This window comes from Trichosurus vulpecula, chromosome 4, assembly GCF_011100635.1.
Source record: "Trichosurus vulpecula isolate mTriVul1 chromosome 4, mTriVul1.pri, whole genome shotgun sequence".
NCBI lineage: Eukaryota > Metazoa > Chordata > Mammalia > Diprotodontia > Phalangeridae > Trichosurus > Trichosurus vulpecula.
Window position 1 is genome coordinate 221,013,859 of NC_050576.1, and position 22,091 is coordinate 221,035,949.

Genomic DNA, 22,091 nt, shown 5'->3' on the forward strand with positions numbered 1-22,091 from the left:
ACTTTGGTGATAATGATGATGAAAGATTTTGAACAATATCCGTTTACAGTGAAAGGCAAAACTAATTTAAAGAAATCTTGGGGAGACCCAACTAATCAAAGTAATCAGAAAATCATTTAGGGATGAAAATGAATAGAAGAATTAAGCAGAAGAAAAATGGAAATGACCGCCCCACTGGGATTCTAACGTCATAGTCCCAGGTGTGCTTATCAGATAGATAGAATGACTCTAAAGAGAACTAACATTTAAATAGCACTTGGATGAAAAGTGTATATAGACCATATCTATACTGGAGGTGACGTAATTGTGAAATCTTTGAGAGATTCTCAAGGAGTCTGAAAGAGAGAATGACAAAAAGGCATTAAAAAACCAAATGGACCTTATTGATACCAAAAAAAAGCGAGGGGGAGGGCCCAATGAAGAGAAATAAAAAACCGAACCTATATTCCTGTTTTCTTTCCACCTGTTTAATTAAAATTTGTGTGAGACTAATTCACACAGTATGTTAAGGGCATACTTGATAAAGTATTGGAAAGGAACAGGTAGGCTCTACCCAACAGTAGTCTAAGTTGATTTCTTAGAGCAAAATGCCAGCTTGAAGGCTCTATTCCAAATAAGTATCTCCAATCCATACATCAATATTATTTAACATTCATTGAAAAATTTAACAACAGAGACGGCCTTGTTCAACAATCTCTGATTAACATCATCAGGCCAAGCATAAAACAAGGAGATAGATTTTCCATTGTCCCATTGTCATGGAGAAGATCAAGTGCAGAGCCCCTAGCTGAAGAAGACTTTTCAATAAATAGTGAAGTGCCCCATATTCTGTTTGCAGATTACATAATGCCAGTTGAACCAAGATTGAGAACATAATAGAATCTCTTACAGTAATCTAGAACCACTCAAAAGAGCTCAATCTAACCATCCTGTCGGGGAAATCAAGGGAAATCTAGCTCATGACATAAAATTAGATGAACAGCCTGTGGAACTTGTCCGTAGTATATGTATATTGGCAGATAGTGCAAATGAATAACAAATTTGGCTCAAAATTAAATCAGCAGAGGAAAATAAGCTGGATTGCCTTTGGGAAGCTGTGAATACCTAGTATACAAAAAGAAAGGGAAAGGAAGGAAACAAGTACTTATTAATAAGGAAGGCCTACTCTGTGCCAAGCACTGTGATGGGAGCTTTACAAACGCTATCTTATTTGATCCTCATAAGAACCCTGTGAGGGAGATGCTATTATTAGCCCCATTTTACCATTGAGGAAACTGAGGCCAGCAGACATTAAATGACTTGTCTAGGGTCACACAGCTAATAAGTGTCTGAGTCCAAATTTAATCTCTGGTCTTTCTGACTTCAGACCCAGGTTTCTATCCACTGCTTCAGTTGATTGCACCATATGTAAATGATTAAATGAGTCCAAATTTCTTCCAGAAATGAAGGTTAGCCTTTTAAATATTAGTATTCTACCTAAATTGTTAAATGGCTGTAAATCATAGAACATGATAGTCTCTGAAGAATTAGAAATTAATATCATTTAGAGGGCAATGGAGAGACACATGGTGGATAAGTGCAAACTGTAACACACAGCAAACATAAAACTGTGAAGAAAAGCTAAAGTAAAGATTTTCATCAAAGTAATATATAATTGAAAAAGAACGTGGACCGGTCATATGATGAAAGCAAGACATAACCAATGGTCAGTTTGTGTGATCCATTACTACACTTACTATCCTTGCCAAGAGAAAGAACAGAACATTGAGTGGACCCTGTAGCAGGCAGGGAATTTATAAAAGAGTTCATTTATATAAAGAAAGGTAGAACCCAAAGGTTTTGCTCAGTTTCCAACATGTTTCAACTTCTGCCTAAATCCAGCAAGTCTTGGGTAACACCCAAGCAGTAAGCCATTGTTTGAGGCCTGTTGTGCAAGATCTGAATTTGTGCCCAGAAAAAGAACTCAACTTCACATAAAAAGTATTGCTATGGACTCAATCAGTTAATTTCTATGCAGATCAAACTCACAATGAGGGGACCTCCCCATGTAGCCAGCTGCTTCACGGTGATGTTTTTAGGGCCTCCCCCTTCTGTTAGAAGAGGGGCAAGAATTTTCAGGGTCCTTCCTAGCCACTGCATGAATAAACCAGCACAGATTACAGAGGTTAGGTACACTGTAGTTTGTCCACCCAAGAGAATGGCACTCCGCATCAGTAGGTGATGGTTACAAGTCTCACAATTCCACAGATAACATATAGACAGACAGACAGACAGATAGATAGACAGATAGACAGATGAACAGATAGATAGATAGATAGATAGATAGATAGATAGATAGATAGATAGATAATCTTTCCTCTTGACCTATATGATCTAGAGAGTTTGGGTAAGATCAGATAGGTCAGCCTTACAAAGCAGTTTGGGGTAAGATCAGGTGGAAAAGGTACATTTTGTTAGCAAAAGAAAAAGGATACTGAGTAATGGGCAGAGTAAAAGCAGGGACTCGCCAGAGCTTTCCCTAAAACCCTTCCAAATACCTGTAAAAAATGACTCTAAACAAATTCTAGAGCAACAGAACCCACAAAAAAAGACTGAAACAAATTTCCGGCCCAAGACAACCTGGATGATCAATAGGAAAGGTCTGTTGTGCTGGGCTGAGAGCACAGTGCAGTATGGGCCGCGCAAGTATGGGCTGGGCCCCAGGAAACCTGGAGCAGATGTCAGGGGACTGAATCACTGGCAGCTGAGGCAGTTTCCAGACTTCTCAAGACACAAACACCAAAGACAACTTAGAAGGTCAGTGGGAAAGGTCTGTTAGACCTGGGTGAAAGAGGAGTGCAGACCAGCCCTGGTGCCAGCACAGCCCTGGGGTGGGGGTGGCAGCAGCTGCAGCAGCAGTGGCTGCTTCCAGAGCTCTCAGCCCACAGACCATAAGGAGATCAGAAGGAGATTACAGGGATCTCTTTGCTGCCACTGAGGCAGGATTCTATTGCTTTGCCCATATGTGAATCTGGGTCACAGTCCTGGGTGGCAGTCCTGGGGCAAGGAGGAGCACTGGCATAGCAGAGCTTGTGGCGACAGTGGAGAGGGAACCCTCCTGACACTTCCAGGGTAGAAAAGAGTGCTTATGGTCACTCACTGACCAGAGTACAGACCCGGAGAGGAGCAAAACTTCTCCTTTGATCATACCACCTTAGAAGAACTGAAAACTTACGGGTCCATACAAGTATCTCTGAGAACAGCTGCACAAAACCCCTGAAGCTTGGGACAGTATGCCCTCCACACTAGAAGCAGAGCCCTACCTTAATAAAGAGTCAAAAAGTCAAGGAATTGGCTGGGAAAATGAGCAAACAGAGAAAAAACTCAGACTATAGAATCTTACTTTGGTGACAAGGATTATCAAAACATACAATCAGAAGAAGACAACAAAGTCGAAGCTCCTACGTTCAAAACCTCCAAGAAAAATATGAATTGGTCTCAGGCCATGGAAGAACTCAAAAAGGATTTTGAAAATCAAGTAAGAGAAGTAGAGGAAAAATCAGGAAGAGAAATGAGAGTGATGGAAGAAAATAATGAAAAATGAGTCAACAGCTTGCTAAAGGAGACCCCAAAAATACTGAAGAAAATAACACCTTAGAAAATAGACTAGACCAAATGGCAAAAGAGGTCCAAAAAGCCAATGAGGAGAAGAATGCCTTAAAAAGCAGAACTGATAAAATGGAAAAGGAGGTCCAATAACTCACTGAAGAAAATAATTCCTTAAAAATCAGAATGGAGCAAATGGAAACTAATGACTCTATGAAAAATCAAGAAATTATCAAACTAAGCCAAAAGAATGAAAAATAGAAGACAATGTGAAAATATCTCATTGGAAAAACAACTGGCCTGGAAAATAGATCAAGGAGAGATAATTTTAAAAGGTTTGGACTACCTGAAGGTCATGATCAAAAAAAAAGAGCCTAGACATCATCTTTCCAGAAATTATCAAAAAAACTGCCCTGATATTCTAGAACCAGAGGGGAAAATAGAAATTGAAAGAAACCACAGATCACCTCCTGAAAGATATCCCAAAAGGAACACTCTCAGGAATATTATAGCCAAATTCCAGAGTTCCCAGATCAAGGAGAAAATATGTGAGATAATTTACCCCATTCTACCTCCCCCTTTCCCTTTCTCCCAGCACATTTCTCTCTCACCTCTTAATTTTATTTTTTAGGTATTTATCCCTTCATATTCAGCTTATACCTGTGCCCTCTGTCTATATATACTCCTCCTAGCTACCCTAATAATGAGAGAGATCTTATGAGTTACAAGTATCATCTTCATCCACTGATCGCCTCCTAAAAAAGATCCCAAAAAGAAAACTCCTAGGAATATTGTGGCCAAATTCCAGAGCTCCCAGATCAAGGAGAAAATACTGCAAGCAGCCAGAAAGAAACAATTTGAGTGTCGTGGAAACACAGGATAACACAAGATCTAGCAGCTTCTATATTAAGGGATCAAAGGGCTTGGAATATGATATTCCAGAGGTCAATGGAGCTAGGATCAAAACCAAGAATCACCTACCCAGCAAAACTGAGTATCATGCTCCAAGGCAAAATATGGATTTCAATAAAATAGAGGACTTTCAAGCTTTCTCAGTGAAAAGACCAGAGCTGAATAGAAAATTTGACTTTCAAACACAAGAATCAAGAGAAGCATGAAAAGGTAAACAAAAAAGGGAAATCATAAGGGACTTACTAAAGTTGAACTGTTTTGTTTACATTCCTACATGGAAAGATGATGTGTATAATTCATGAGACCTCAATATTAGGGTAGCTGATGGGAATATATATATATATATATATATATATATATATATATATATATATATATAGACAGAGGGCACAGGGTGAGTTGAATATGAAGGGATGATATCTAAAAAAAATAAAATCAAATTAAGGGATGAGAGAGGAATATATTGAGAGAGGGAGAAAGGGAGAGATAGAATGGGGTAAATTATCTCTCATGAAAGTGGCAAGAAAAAGCAGTTCTGTAGGAAGGGAAGAGGGGGCAAGTGAAGGGGAATGAGTGAATCTTGCTCTCATCAGATTTGACCAGAGGAGGGAATAACATATACACTCAATTGGGTATCTTACCCCACAGGAAAGAAGGAGGAAGGGAATAAAAAAGAGGGGCTGATAGAAGGGAGGGCAGATAGGGGGAGGAGGTAATCAAAAGCAAACACTTTTGAAAAAGGACAGGGTCAAGGGAGAAAATTGAATAAAGGGGGATAGGATAGGAAGGAGCTAAATATAGTTAGTATTTCACACGAGTATTATGGAAGGGTTTTGCATAATGATACACATGTGGCCTATGTTGAATTGCTTGCCTTCTTAGGGAGGGTGGGTGGGAAGGGAAGAGGGGAGAGAATTTGGAACTCAAAGTTTTAAAAGCAGATGTTGAAAAAAAAAATTTTTCCATGCAACTAGGAAATAAGATATACAGGCAATGGGGCATAGAAATCTATCTTGCCCAACAAGAAAGTAAGGGAAAAAGGGATGGGGGGAGTGGGGTGACAGAAGGGAGGGCTGACTGGGGAATGGGACAATCAGAATATATGCCATGGGAGCGGGGGAGGGTAGAAATGGGGAGAAAATTTGTAATTCAAACTCTTGTGAAAATCAATACTAAAAGCTAAAAATATTAAATAAATAAATAATGATTAAAAAAAGAAAATCATAAATTAACATTTAAAAAGACAAGTATCATCTTCCCATGTAAATATGTAAATAGTTTAACCTTATTAAATCTCTTATGATTTCCCCTTCCTGTTTGCCTTTTTATGCTTCTCTTGAGTCTTGTATTTGAAAGTCAAATTTTCTGTTTAACTGTTATTTTCATCAAGACTGCTTGAAAGTCCTCTATTTCATTGAATATTCATTTTTTCACCTGAAGGATTATACTCAGTTTTTCTGGGTAGGTGATTCTTGATTGTAATCCTTGCTCCTTTGCCCTCTGGAATATCATATTCCAAGTCCTTTGATCATTTAATGTAGAAACTGCTAAATCTCATATTATCCTGACTGTGGCTCCACAATACTTGAATTGTTTCTTTCTGGCTGCTTGCAGTATTTTTTCCTTGACCTGGGAGCTCTGGAATTTGGCTATAATATTCCTATGAGTTTTCATTTTGGGCTCTCTTTCAGGAGGTGATCAGTAGATTCATGTTTCCATGTTCCCATGATCCCTGAAATTAGAATCTCCGTGGTTAATATGTGGCGTCATGAACAGTATCACGGGTACCTCCATGCCGTTAGAACAAACAGAGGGTAGGGTGGGAGAGGAATCTACATCTTCAGGTGCCTGGAGATATATGCTTACCACCATTAAGAAAGCATTGAGCTTAACTGGACCTCCTGTCTGGCCCCAATTAGAAGAAAGGATCACCCTACAGATAACTAGGGTAGAATAGCGCTGAAACATAGAGCTAGTGAATAGCAGAGGACAGTTGGGAGTTGGGGTGGATGCTACTTACATGTTGGTTCTATGCTACCTAACTGAGACTCTGCTAAAAGCCAGTAGATAAAAAGAAGGGGTTGAGACTGTGAGACACTCATAATTAATTCACAGAGAGGCAGTAGAGAATGTTGCTTTAGAAGCTGAGCCTAGCAGTATCATCCTTTTGCAACAGGTCTTACCCATTCCACTACATGTAACTTAGCAGCTACCTGTCTCCAGAGATGTTTCTAGGTTAGTTTCTTGGTTCTTTGTTTTGTAGAAGGAGACAATGCTGTCAGCTTTCAGTGACTCAGTCCCTGCCATCTTAGACATTAAACTACCTTGATAACTTTCACAAGGGCATTTCTGGTTTTAATCAAGCTCCTATTCCTTCTCATGTATTCATTTTCTGTGTTTAACCCCCAGAAAGAGATTATTTTTATTTTTGTTATTATAAAATTTTTTAAATGGATATTTACATATTTACATGGGAATGTGTTAAGAAAGAGAGCAAAATAGCTGGGAGCTGTCAGAAAAGATGCTGTGTGAACTTAATAGATACAAAAGATGGATCACTAGGAGAGGTGAACATGATGATTATACGAAGAAAATTGTAAAACCTTCCTGCTTCAGTCTTCCTTTGTGCAAGATCTGAATTTAATCAAGGGCGGGGGAAGCTAGGTGGTGCAGTAGATAGAGCATCGGCCCTGGAGTCAGTCAGGAGGACCTGAATTCAAATCCAGCCTTAGACACTTACCAACTATGTGACCCTGGGCAAGTCACTTAACCCCAATTGCCTAAAGAAAAGAAAAGAAAAACATGGAGTTCTGGTGCATGAATTGGCCATTTTAAAAAACAGCATTTATGAACTTTATCTGGGTTGAAATACACCTGAGAGCATTTTGTGCTATCACAGGCCAATCTGTGACTTTCAGGCCTGACAGAACAATTTTGAAATTGTTTTAACTGTATCCCTGGGCAGCTAGGTGGCACAGTGAATAGAGTACTGGGCCTGGAGTCAAGTAAGCTCATCTTTGTGAGTTAAAATTTACTAGCTGTGTGGCCCTGGGCAAGTCACTTAACCCTGTTTGCTTCAGTTCCTTATCTGTAAAGAGTAGAAAATGTCAAACCATTCCAACCGCTTTGCCAAGAAAGCCCCAAATGAGATCACAAAGAGTCAGACATGACTGAAAAATGACTAAATAAAATAGATAGATAGGTAGATAGATAGATAGATAGATAGATCCCTCTTACTCCTTTCACAGGAAATTCCTCTAATCATGGCAGTAGAGACTCTTAATGATGACTCAAGATCCCAAAATCCCAAGATTTCCTGAATCCATAGTGAGGGAGATATAGAGGTGTATGTCCATATGCTATATAGAGGTATATGTCTATATGCTAGGACCCTGCTACCCCTTCTTCACTCTGGCAAACAAATGGTGCTACAGAAATATTTATTTACATAAAGACAAATTGTTGTCATGGTATTCCCCATGATTCCTGAACTGTTTCAAATATGTAGTGATCTTTACTGGAACCTAGTATCTAGAACCCCCTCATCTTCCTCGCTTTGTTTGATTTTCACAGCCATAGATTAAAGTAGATTAACAAGTACAGTTAGCCCCATTTTATAGATAAAGAAACTCAAGCTTAGGGAAGTTCAATTTTCCCAAGGTTATCTGGCTTGTAGTGAAGCTGAGGTTCAAACCTGATTCCAAATCCATTCCTCTATTTTAAAATTTTTTATTATTTTAACCTTATTTTCTTTTTAAATTTTGAGTTCCAAATTCTTTCCCTCCAACCCACTGGGATGGCAAACAATATATCAGTTTTATACATGTGAAATCATGCAAAATATATTTCCATATTAGCCATATTTCCAAAAAAAGCAAGAAAAATAAAGGAAAGAAAATTATACTTCAATTTACACTGAGAGTTCATCAATTCTCTCTGGAGGTGGATAGCATTTTTTCATCATGTGTCCTCTGGAATTATCTTGGATCATTGTATTGATCCAAGTAACCAAGTCTTTCACGGTTGATCCTCATTACTACATTACTGTTACTGTGCACAGTGATCTCCTTGTTCTTCTCACTTCACTTTGCATCAGTTCATATAGGTCCTGTCATGTTTTCCTGAAATCATCCCCCTCATCATTTCCCACAGTACAATAGTATTCCATCACAATCATATCCTGCCACTATTTAGCCATTCCCCAACTGATGGACAGTCCCTCAATTTCCAATCCTTTGCTACCACAAAAAGAGCTGCTATAAATATTTTTGTACATAGAGGTCCTTTTCTTTTTTCTTTGACCTCTTTGGAATACAGACCTAGTAGTGGTATTGCTGAGTCAGTATGCATAGTTTCGTGCCCCTTTGGGCATCGTTCAAAATTGTTCTCCAGGATGATTGGACCAGTTCACTACTCTACCAGCAGTTCATTAGTGTGCCTGTTTTTCCCTCATCCCTTCCAACATTTGTAATTTCTGATAGGTGTGAAGTGGTACGTCAAAGTTCTAATTTGCCTCAGAGCATTTTTTCCTATGACTATAGATGGCTCTGATTTCTTCTTCTGAAAGCTTCCTGTTCATATCCTTTGACCATTTATCAATTGGGGAAGAGCTTTTATTTTTTATAAATTTGACTCAGTTCTATACTTAATATATATCTGAAAAATTAAGATTTTATCAGAGAAACTTGCTGTAAGAATGTTGACATTACTTCATTGTCTGTGTTATCTTTGAGCATAATGTAGTTTTAATTGGATCTATTTTTGTTTTTGCTTTGAATTCCTTATTGCCACCCCCACCTTTTTTACTTTAGCTGAAGCATAATAGATTTCATTCCAACCCTTAATTTTAACTCCGCGTGTGTCTTTCTGTTTCAAGTGTCTGTCTTGTAAACAACATATTGTTGGATTCTGGTATTTACTCCAATCTGCTATCCATTCCTCTTTTTAGACATAAGAGAGAAGAAATAATAAGAAGCATAACATCTTTTTTAAAAAAATAAGTCAATGAATAAACAAATTTTGGGGGAGAGTATCAGATATACCTAGTGGGCAGCTAGGTGGCTCAGTGGATAGAGTGCTGGGCTTGGAGTTTGGAAGATTTATCTTTCTGAGTTTGAATTTGACCTCAGATGTTTACTAGCTATGTGGTCCTGGGTAAGTCACTTAACCTGGTTTGCCTCAGCTTTTTCATCTGTAAAATGAGCTGGAGAAACCACCTCAGTATCTTTGCCAAGAATACCCCAAATGGGGTCACAAAGAATCAGATAGGACTGGGACAACTGAACAACAGCAGTCGTCCTTAGCAGTTCAAGAAGTGGGGGAAAAGCAGCAGTGATCTGGAATCTGTGCCCTGGAATCTGTGCCTGGTGGCTAACAACTGAAAATTTGCTCAGTCTACATTTTCAAACCTGGCTTATCTTTCTTTAAGGGCCCCCTCCCAACACACACACACACACACACACACACACACACACACACACATACATATACACTTGTTTTCCCCCCAAAAGCATTTTGATTGAGAGGCAGTGTGGTGTACTGGCTAGTGTTAAAATTGGAGGCGGAAAGACCATGTTTCTGACATTTCCTAACTGTGTGATGCTGGGCAAATCATTTAAACTCTCTGAAACTCATTTTCTTCATCTGTCAACTGGGGATATTTATACTGAGATGATGTATATAAAGCGACTTGCAAACCTCATGGAGACGAATGTCACTTGTTATTCCTGGAAAGACAGAGAGAAATAGGCTGTTTCTGCTGATCACATTAACCCTGACATGTTAAGTATTTCTCAAAGTGACCTAAATGGAAAGGAAGGCTTTGGTTTTGTGGCAAATTGACCGGAGACATGTTCTCTCCTTATGCAGGTATGACAGACAAAAGCTGACGTTAAAGGACATTCACAACTGTCAGTATGTGGCCTGCATGAATCCCACTTCTGGCTCCTTCACCATTGACCCAAGACTTCAGGTAGACAAGGAGAAAGCAAATGATTCCTGCATTAGTAATGTATGTATTCGTTTGTGCGTGTAGGATAGATAGCAAGTGGGGCGCTTGATTCCAATTCCCTTTCTGTGGGGAAAAGAGGTTTGTGTTGGGAGCAGAGTTCTAACTAGCAATTTTTGTTCCCAAGTTAAAGGGCACAAAATGCACCCTCAAATGCTTGGGGCAGGGAGCAGAAACGAGGTTGGGGGAGGGTGCAGTTGAATAAGCAGGATTAGGAGTAGCTCACCTGAGGTACAGCCACTAGAGGGAGAAAGTGTGCCATTTTTTTAACTAGTTATTCTTAGTAATCAATTGCTAAACTCAGTTGTTTCTCTGCGGCTGTTTCTCTGGGAATTTTAGACTCCTCAAATTTTTGGTGCATTGGGCCAAGCTCCGATTACTCTGCTGTGGTTCTGGTTTTGTTTGGAAGGCTAGGTCCACACAACTGAGGAATTTATCATGGAATGCTAGGGGGAAAGGAATGGTAAGAGATCGCCTCATCTCTAGGCAAAACCAGCAGATGTATGCATCTTTACTTGCCTAATCACACCTATTGGTAAACAGAGAAGAAAGAGAATTTCGTGAAATGAAATAAAAAGGCCATTTCAGTATTTAACCCTGAAAGGCAAAATCCTTGCTGTTGTTCGTGTAACTCCTTTCATAGTGTAGCTTAAGCCTCTGTACTCTTATTCAGTCTTTAAGAGAAAATTCACTATAATTTTCCAGAAAATTCTCCAACTTACCAAGGTTAAACAGTTAACTAGATTATTTTTTTTTCCCCAGTTGGCACAAATAAGGATAGAGGTAGAAAACCCAACTCAGACACTATGACCCTAGCTAGACAGGCTTTTTACACCAGCTGCCAGTGGAGAGACTCACCCAAGAGTGGGTAGGCCCAGATAAGGTAAGTAGTGCCATAGAAGGAGAGTGGACAGAAGAGCATGGGCACAAACACTAAGAAAGTGCTGTAGATGCCCTTTAATTTCCCCCCAGTGGGACCACTCCAATTACCACCGGTATCACATGGGGGAGGCCACCCACTCCCCCTCTCAAGTCTTCCGGTTAGTCATGGATCCTCAGAGGATTCCTTGTTAGTCCCTCTTGTAAAGTTGTTGCATGCTTCCTCGTTTAGGAAATTCCCCGCCCTGACCAAATCCAAGTAAAGATGGGCAGTGGAGAGGCTTCTTGCTTTCTGGAGAATTTGATCTTCAGCACTTCCTGTAATCAGAGAAGACAGGCCTAAGGACATCCGTTAACTTTGTTTGTTTGTTTTGCCTTGATATAGAGACACTTTTGTGTGTTTGCTGTGAGTTTCCCTGGACAAGACGCTCTGATGGCAATTTATAGCACAATCCTTTCACAGCATTTGTCCTATCGATCTGCCCCCATGGTGGTTCAGAAAATGAGTGCCCAGTTGGTCACCTCAGCACTTGGTAAGTTGAAACTATCCACATCCACTTTAGAATTTATAAAAGCTACTATTTTATGGAGGCTGATGGCTTCTTCATCTTTTCCCCTAGTAAATATTTTATTTATATATTTAAATCAATATTTTTAAAGGATGCTATGTTTCAACAGGAGATATTATGAAATCCAATTGCTACAGTGGGAGGGCAGAGTATAGGAAATTCAGTATATAGAAGTGATTTACATGTCAACAGAGAAGCAAACTTCCTCTCTGTTCAGCTCTGCACATTTCTAACTTAAATTGTCACTAGTTCATAGTCCATTTGCTTTAGAAACGTTGTTTTAAGCTGTACACTTCCTGAGACCATTAAGCCTGTAGAAGAATCAATGTGTGTATTTTTCCTATAATAGCCTTGCATCAGAAAATCTCATCAACCTTTCTTCCTACGGCCATTAAGTTTCATTATGTCTTCAACCTCAGGGACCTCTCCAACATTTTCCAGGTACTCTTTTCTTTTATTTCTGTGGCACTCCTACTACTTCTCAGCCCAAATCCCTGTCTTATCAGCCCCCTCTGGTTTGCCTTCCATGGGAGCAGAAACATAAGGAACCTCTATAGAAAGCAAGGCTTTTATTCATCTAGTCTTGCTTTCTTTTCATCTTCATGGCCCCCACTGAAGCAGTGTGATACAAGACTAATTATCATCTTTATTAATTTTCATATAGCTTACCTTTATACAGTACTTTAAGGTGTACAAACCTTTATAGGCATTATCTCACTTGATACTGTGAAGAGGTATTATCATCATTCCCATTTTACAGATGAAATTGTGGATCAGGAAGGTTACAGCTTGACATTGCGTTTGATCCAATTGCAAACCACTAAGAAGTGCATAAGGCAGGGTTTTAATGAAGGTCTTCCTGATTCCAAATCCCACACATTCCTCATGATACTACACTGTCCTTCTTTTGGATAGTAAATAAGAGTCAGACAGACCTGGATTCGAATCCCACCCCTGACACTTACTAGGTGTCTGACACTGAAAGAGCCATTCTCTTCTCTGAACCTCAAACAACAACCCAGAACTTATCTACTAAGTAAAAAATGGATTGGTGGAGGGAGTTCCCACACAAGTCATTCCCTACCCTAAGGAAATCACAGCTCCTTTGCATATTCAATATTCCTATCCTTGTCTCTGATGAAATCTTTTTTGCTATTCTGAACTTGATAAACTGGCAAATATGAGTAGTTCTCTAGCAAACAATGGTGGGGGGGGGGAGACAAAGGGAATGTTATGTGAACCTGTCAATCTCTGTCATGTACATCATGTCCTTCTGAACTATACACTGCATCAAGCACATTAGTTCCAAAGCTGTTTTGCTTGTCTATGTTTGCTTTTGAACTTGCTTCCGTGTACTCTTTTAAACACTTGGTTGATTTCCTTATCTTTTTTGCATCACTCTCATCTCCCCTGGGCAGCTAGATGGTGCAATTGATAGAGTACTGGGTTTGGGATCAGGAAGATTCATCTTCATGAGTTCAAATCTAGCCTCAGACACTTACAAGCTCTGTGACCCTGGGCAAGTCACTTAACCCTGTTTGCCTCAGTTCCTTCTCTGTAAAATGAGCTGGAGAAAGAAATGGAAAACCGGGTCAGCTAGTTGGTGCAGTGAGTAGAGCACTGGCCCTGGAGTCAGGAGGACCTGAGTTCAAATCCAGCCTCAGACACTTGACATGCTTACTAGCTGTGTGACCCTGGGCAAGTCACTTAACCCCAATTGCCCTGCCTTCCCCCCTCCAAAAAAATAAATAAAAAGTTAAAAAAAAAGAAATGGAAAACCATGCCAATATTTTCTCCAAGAAAACTCCAAAAATGGGGTCATGGAGAGTCAGACATGCCTGAAATGACTGAACAATAAATCATCTCCTCTCCATCAACTTCTCCTAATTAAAAAAAAATCCTCCCTTATAACCAATAAGCATAGTTAAGCAAAACAAATGTACGTGTCAGCCATGTTCAAAACTGGATGTCTCATTTTTGACCCCAGTCCGTCACCTCTATCAATAGATGGAAAGCATGTTTCATCATCATTCCTCTGGCAACATGGTTGGTCACTATATTGATCAGAGTTCTTACCTCTTTCAACATTGTTTTTCATTACGATGTTACAGTTCTTATGTAATTGTAGTCCTGGCTCTGCTCATTTTTTTCCAAATCAGTTCATACAACTCCTTACACGTTTTTTCTTAATCCATCCCTTTTGTCATTCATTGCCGGGCAGCAATATTCCATTACATACATATGCCATAATTTATTCAGTCACTTCACAACTGACGGGCAACCCCTTGTTTTCCATTTTGCTGCAACAAAAAGTACTCCTCTAGGTATTTTTGAACATGATTATTTTCCCTATTTATTTTAATTCTTCAGGAAGTAAGCCTGGTGGTACTTTCGCTACATCAAAGGCTAAGCACAGTTCTGTGATTTGTGGGGTATCATTCTAAACTGCTTTATAGAATGGAACATTTGACCAATTCATAGCCCCACCAACAAACGTTAGCTTGTTCTCTCGTATCCTCTCCAACAATTGTCATTTTTTTCCCTTTTTGTCCTTTTTAACAAGTTGATAAATGTGAGGCAAAAATCTGAGAGTTATTTTTATTGGCTTAGTATTTTGAAGCATTTTTGCTTTTCTTCTTTTGAGAATATCCTGTTTATATCTTTTGGCTATTTATTTATTGGGAAATAGCTCTTTTTCTGATATTTTTAATTGGTTCTCTGTATATCTTGGATATCATGTTTTTATTAGAGAAACCAGCAAAGATTTTTTTTTCTTTCAGTTCACTCTTTGCTTTCTAATTTTAGCTGCATTGGTTTTGTTTTTGCAAAAGTTTTCATTTCATAATCAAGATTGTACATTTTATCTCCCATGATGACCTTAAACTCTTGTTTGGTCAAGAACTCTTCTCTTTTCTATAACTACAAAATGTATCTCCTTTGCTCTTCCTTTTGATGACATCTTTAACTTAGACTTGCAGGGAAAGTCTCCCAGATCTAACCATGAAGAGACATGATGTGATATAATGGGGTGGAAGAGGAACCCTAGACTTGGGAGGTGGAAGCCCTGGGGTTGTCACAGCTCTAATACTTAGTAGCCATGTGACCATAGGTAAGGCATTTGACCTCTTTTTAGTCTATGATGAAATGATTCTGATTCATTATTTGTGAGAGGAAGGAGCTAAGAATGTGTTGATATTGTGGGATACCTTACTTGTAATTATGGTAAAAGATGTGTGGTTTTGGATCTATTCCATGTCAGGGCCATGAGCCATTACCTAGAGATAAGTAGATCACTGGATCCCTAGTTGAAGATTTAAAAAATGCCCATGCTCCATATGATTGTTCACATAACTTGGCCAGTAATGGGGAGCTAAGGAAATAATGAAGGTTAATTCAGAACTAGAGAGCAGGATGATCTGGGGAAGCAGTCATACAGAGAGGAGGCCTTGGCGCAGAAGTACCCAGCGTAGGACAGAACCAATATTAGGATAAGAAATGACTAGACCATTAAGCATAGGATTGGCCGAAAGATCTGGCACATAGGGCTGATTTTCAGCTGAAGCAAAGTGAGAGGATTTATAAGTTCCAGAGGGGCCAGAGCTTGGAGACCTCCTGAGGAAAAATGAGGTGACACAATTGCAAAACTTAGGGGGTGGTAACTTTGGCATTGAGAAGGAAGAGCTATTTCTTATGAGAAGGCGGGAACTGGGGTTTAGGAAAGGCTTTGCCACGGGGCTGAAGATGAACTACCTTGATTGACAGTGGGAAGTAAATAACCTATTTAGGACCTAGTCTCCTACGGTAGTATAGTAGAAAGTGTGTTGGCCGTGGAGTCACTAGACCAGGGTTCAAATCCTGTTTCTGACCTTGTTGCTTGGGTAAGTCTAATTAACCTCTCTGTAAAATGGGAGGGTTGTATTTGATGACCTATGAGGTCCCTTCCAATTCTAGATCTATGTTCTTATGGTATTACCCCAGGTCACAGGCTAGAGAAGCAAGCTCTGAAGGGCTAAAAATGACAGCTCTGCTTAGTAAAGTCTATGACAATAGAATGAGAACTGAATTAATACCAAGGCCAAAACCAGAAAGAAGACGTTGAAACAAAGAAGAGTCTGAGAACAGTAGGTGAATGTCCCATAGCTAGTCCTGAAGACCAGTATTTACCATAAAAAAAAAAACCTTTCTAAATTAAGAAATGGTTATATTTTTCCTGCTTCTGTGTGGTGTGCCATCCCCACCCCCAACCCTGATCCATAAGTCTTTTTTCTCTTGCGTCAAATAAGGATGAAAATACTTGCACTATCTGCTCTCTATGATGCCCTCTCTATCACTATCTGGTCTCCATGATGTACAAATGGAGTGTTGGCTATAATACCACTATGTTTGTCAGGCAATGAATCATCTTTTTTGAGGTTTTTTAAAATTCTGAATATACTCCAAAAAGAGCATTTCCATACCTACAGAAGAATAACAAAAGAATTAGATTCTGTATGGGTTCAAATCCTGTCTCTAATATATAATGTCTGTGTGATCAGTACAAAAAAATTCACCTCCCTGAGCTTCAATTTCTTCATGTAAAATAAAGCATTTGAACTGGATGGCCTCTGAGGACTCTCCCAGCTTTAGACCTATGATCAATGAACTGCACATCTTAATTTGCTTCTTTCTCAAGGCAAAGGACCCCTCAATGACTAGTTTGTTTTTGGCAGGGACTATTGTTTTCTACACTAGAAATCCTCAAAACCCCTGTTGACCTCATACGGCTATGGCTACATGAAGCTGAGCGAGTATATGGGGACAAGCTGATTGATGATAAAGACAAAATCCTACTATATAGACTCACTGTAGCTTCGACCAAGAAATACTTTGAGGTAAGTTATAGCACTGGCTTCCATTGCTCAACCCAGAGTGTCATATCAGACCTGTGTGGCTTCTAAGTGGGCAAGTTGGTTCTGGGTCTCCTGCAGTTTGAGTATGTTCAGAAAAGTCCTAGGGGATCCCAGTTAATGACTTTAGGAAACAAATACGAATGTGAATGATAAGTTTCTCTGGTTACCCAAGACAAATAAGGAGATATTAAGAAAGTACTAAAAGGCCCATGAAGAAATCTAGTCATCTGACCCAGATGAACTACATCTGGGTACCAGTACTTTGGTTACTGAGAAAACGTGCAGACATGATTGCTAAGCCACTATTAGTCATTGTGGAAAACACAAGACATGTATACCATAATACTGGAGAAAGGCAAATGTCTCAGTTTTCAAAAAGGGAAAGAGAATGGGGTCTGCAAAAAAAACTGAACATGTCTTCCATTCTTGCAAAAATTCTAGAATGGATCAATAGAAAATAGTTGCTCAAACATCTAGAGAGGGAAGAGATGATAATCAAGCATGAGCATGGCTTCCTCCAGGACAGGACATACCAGATAATGTCATTTCCTTTTTTGGCAGAAATGCCAAACCAGCAGATGAAGGGAATGCCGTGGTGGGTGATAGGTTATTTCTACTTTAGCAAAGCTTTTGGTGAAGTATTTCATAGTATTCTTGTGGAAATGATAGATTAGATTAGAATACAAAGAGATGTATTCATAACTAGTTGGATGGCTGTGGCGAAAGTTCCACCATGGTGTAGACCAGGGATCTGCGCTTGGCCCTATGCTGTTTTAATATTTTTATGAGTGATCTGGATAACAGATGCAGAAAGCTGGGAGGGATAGCTGATACAATAGATAACTGAGTCCAAATCTAAAAGGGTCTCGACAGGCTAGAGCATTGGCTAAATCTAATAAGAGGAAATGCAAAAGAGATAAACGTGAAGTCTTTCACACACAAAAATCACTTTCACAGATAAAAGATGGGGCAGGCATAATTAGACACCAATGGTTCTGAAAAATATCATGGTGTCTTAATGTAAAGCGAGTTTAGTGTGAGCTGGCCGTGTGAAGTAGCTGCTAAAAAAGCTAATGCAACCTTGACTTTCATCAAGACAGCCATGGTTTACAGGCGTTAGTTTACATGACATAATTTACAGGACTAGGGAGGTGATCCCTTTGCAGATCTCATGTAGAGTTCTGTGTTCATTTCTGGGCAATGACCAGTTAAAGAAATTAAGAGTGTTTATCCTAGAGAAGAGAAGTCTCAGGGGAGACATGACAATTGTCTTCAGGTATTTGAAGGGCTACCATGCAAAGGCAAGATTAGGAGACAGGATTAGATTTGTTTGCACTTGGCACAGTACCTGGTACATTGTCATTATTCAGTTGTGTCTGACTCTTCATGACCCCATTTGAGAGTTGTTGTTTTTTTTAGCAAAGCTATTGGAGTGGTTTGCCATTTCCTTCTCCAGCTCATTTTATAGGTGTGAAAACTGAGGCAAAGAGGGTTAAGTGACTTACCCAGGGTCACACAGCTAGTAAGTGTCTGAGGCCAAAATCAAATTCATGAAGAGGAGTCTTCCTGACTCCAAGCCTGCCAGTCTATCCTCCAAGATGCTTATCTGCCCACTTGGTACACGGTAGATGCTTAATAAATGCTTGTTGACTGAGAGCAGAACCATGAGCAATGGATGAGAAGTCCAATTTAGATCTGATGTCAGAAAGCTTCCTAATAATTTAGAGTAATCCAAAAGAGGAAGACTGTTTCCCTCCTCTGGCAATCTTCATGCCACGGCTAGATGGCTGTTAGTTGGTTATATTATAGTGGAGATTCCTTTTGTATCAGTTAGATTAGATGGCTTCTAAAGTTACTCCAACTCTCTGTGAAATCTTAGTTTCTCTGTGATTTAGCCTTTTAGAATTGCAGTGGACAAAAATTTCCTCCCTGCAGCCAACCTGGTAATGAACGTTTTTTAACTTAGCTGGGCTGTGCCTTAGATAAGAGATATGAAATTTGTCACTGGACTTGAACTCACAGGTTTTCCAGCTTGGGCAAAACCTGCCAAAATTTGTACTCTGCTGGAATAGCCTTCGAGACCCTAGGGTTAGCTTCAGGTCACAATGAGCACCAGAGGAGAATGTTAGTAGAGGTCTATTGTTATTTTCAATATTACTTATATTGATAGTAAGGACAACTCCTTCTGCTTACAAAGTGCTTTCAAAACCATGATCTTGTATATTCCTCCTAACAAGCCTGTCAAATAGACAGGGCAGATATTCACAATCCCCATTTTGCAGAAGTTGTTGATAAGTACTTTTTCTAAGATCTCATAGCTAACAACTAAGCAAATCCATGATTAGCAACCACTAGATAAATCTCCATGTAAAATCTGTCCCATAATCAAGTTGGAAAATCCCCAACCCAGTGCACCAAACATTTATTAATTTGCGGCATTGTGTTAGGCCCCAGCGAAATGAAAAACATTCTATGCCTGCCCCCCCAAAATTTCTGTTCTACTGGAACATGTCCTGTTGGTGTGCTACTGGCTTTCCTTACCATGTTTCTTATTTTACTCAAAGTTTGTCACTGATGTGGACCGGGTAAGATAACACCACTGAGCAATCGACAGTTTTTTTGCCCAAGAACTTGTGGGGTGACTTCCTCTTTGAGTGGTGGAAGAAAGATGCTGTTGTGATCTGAGCACCTGGAAATTCTACCTCATGGCCAGGCATTATGGGGGGTTTGAGTTCTTCTTTGTGGAGGTGGTCCTACTATGTGATATTGACACTCAGCCCCTAAGTTACTATGAATATCCTATAATACCCTCTCTCCATGTGTATAGGAATTTGGTGATGAGCTTTTGTTTGCCAAACCAAATATCTTCTGCCACTTTGCCCAAGGAATTGGAGACCCTAAATATTACCCTGTAACTAATGTGGCAAATCTGAATAAGCTACTAGTGGATGCTTTAGACAGCTACAATGAAGTCAATGCCGTCATGAATTTGGTGAGTAGAGCTAGAATCAGTGGGAAGCATAAACTATTATTTGGAAATATCGGGGTTTTTGCTTCACAATTTGCAGATATAGTTCTTGGTTTTTATTTTTACAAAGTTCGGTTTATGGAGATGACTAATTATGTCATTATAAAATGTTAAGGCATGTTGCTTGTCTCTTTAGGTGCTATTTGAAGATGCGGTGGCTCATATTTGTAGAATTAATCGCATCTTAGAGGCTCCCCGAGGGAATGCCTTGCTGGTGGGAGTAGGAGGCAGTGGGAAGCAAAGCCTTTCTCGCTTGGCTGCATTTATTAGCGCTCTGGATGTATTTCAGATCACCCTGAAGAAGGGATATGCAATCCCGGATCTGAAGGTAAGAAACAACTTTTTGTCAAACTACTTCTTGAGGTTGGATTTTAAGGAAAATCCAACTTTGACAAAACAAGATTAAAAAAAATAATGAATAGTGACAACTCATACATACAGAGAGCTTTAATGTTGACTAAGAACTTTCCCTTTAACAATCCAGTAGAGGACAGATATTATCCTTATTTTGCAACTGATAAAACTAAGGATGAGAGATTAAGTAAATTCTACAAGGTCAAATAGATGTTGAGTGTTCAAATTGGGACTCTGAACCTAGGACTTACCGTTCTATGTCCTATGTTCTCTGCTTTGTGCCTTGCTGTTGCTCAAAAAAGTATAGAGAAACAAAAGAATAGAGAATCGGAAAGGCACTAATGTACAGACTTTACCTTTCTGAAACATAGGAAATTAGAAACATTATAACTACGGTCTACACCTACACAGAAAAATCTAAATAGAATTTTGCAATAGCCGGTTAATTTAGGACAGTCAGCTCACATAAATTAATTCAATTCAATCCCAACAAGCTGTTATTAAATGCCTACCATGTGCAAGCCACTGTGCTAGGCATCAGAGATACGAAAACAAAACCCCAAAAAACAAAACCAAAAAACCCAGTCTGTGACCTCAAGGAAATTACATTCTGTTGGAGAAAGGAGAAAGAAGAGGGTATACAACATGGAGTCTGATAAGTAAATAAAACTATACCAAAAAAAGAAAAAAAGCTATACCAAAGAAAATGCAGCAGTGCCCTTGTCATCAGAAATGGTTATGTCTCCTGTATCATATTCTCCAAAATAGTGCTGGACCCTCTGCTTTTCTTTGATTGTGTAGACATTGCCACCATTTGTCTCTATGTTCTTCGGATAGATGATTATTTATATGTACTCACTGATGAACAACCATGTATTTATAACTCTATATGCTTAAAGTATGCCTCTGTTGTAGCTTGAAGAGATCACCACCATCCCCAGTTAGTGTTTGCTGGATATCCAACCACAAGATTGGAGTCCTTTTTCTAAAAAACATTACACACACACACACACACACATACACACACACACACACACACACACACACACACAGAGTAAAGAGGTTTCCATCTAAGCAAAGGCACAAAGAAGGTGGAGCAGTATTGTAGGCCACGCCTAAATTAGCCTCGGTTATCCAGTTCAAAGTTTAACATGTGATGGCCTGTATATTAAGTACAGTACAGTATAGTATAGTATAGTACAGTAAACGTACTGTAAGATGCCATTCACTTTGCTATTTAAGAATTAAAAGACCATATTGTAAAAGGATAAACTATGAAAAATAAGTCACTACCCTGCCCCTCCTGCAGAATCGATGTGGCAGACAAAAGCTGAGGTGAAGCCTCTGAACTGTTTCCCGCATCTGCTAAGCATTTTTATACTTCAAGCAGCCGAAAACCTCTTACTCAGTTTACCTGCCACTTGCCCAACTGCCGATTTAGCATATGAAACCCTGGGTGGGGCGACCAAAAAGAAGGGAATTGTGGGGGCAGGTAAGGAAGGAAGAGGAGCTCACAGTACAAAATGGGACAGACATAACCCTATCTTCAGAAAGGTGTAGGAACTAACAACCTAGTTGCTCTTCCCCAGAAACAACTGATCCCATCACACACAAAATCAGGATAGGAGAGTCTTCTGTTTGGCTAGCCCATAGACCACCTGAAGTGGGGAGTACCAAAAGATAAGGCTGAACAGGTAGATTGGAGTCAGATTGTGGAAGACCTTAAATATCATAGTCAGAGATGTATACTTTATTTAATGTGCCTTAGAGGTTGGGGTGGCGTATTAGGAAGATTGCTGGCAACTTATTAGCACTTGGAATCACTTTGTAGATACTTTTGTATACCCCCAAGTAGAATGTGATATCCT

The 22,091-nt window shown here is 39.5% G+C and overlaps 1 protein-coding gene across 1 annotated transcript in view; it reads left to right on the forward strand.

Moving 5' to 3' along the window:
- Positions 1–22,091, forward strand: part of DNAH17 (dynein axonemal heavy chain 17) — a 258,405-nt gene that overhangs the window by 154,033 nt on the left and 82,281 nt on the right. Inside the window, exons 48-53 of the mRNA XM_036755900.1 lie at positions 10,366–10,468; positions 11,769–11,916; positions 12,302–12,393; positions 16,662–16,823; positions 19,669–19,833; positions 20,006–20,197. Of these exons, the coding sequence (XP_036611795.1) occupies positions 10,366–10,468; positions 11,769–11,916; positions 12,302–12,393; positions 16,662–16,823; positions 19,669–19,833; positions 20,006–20,197 (862 nt within the window). The remainder of the gene's footprint in view (positions 1–10,365; positions 10,469–11,768; positions 11,917–12,301; positions 12,394–16,661; positions 16,824–19,668; positions 19,834–20,005; positions 20,198–22,091) is intronic.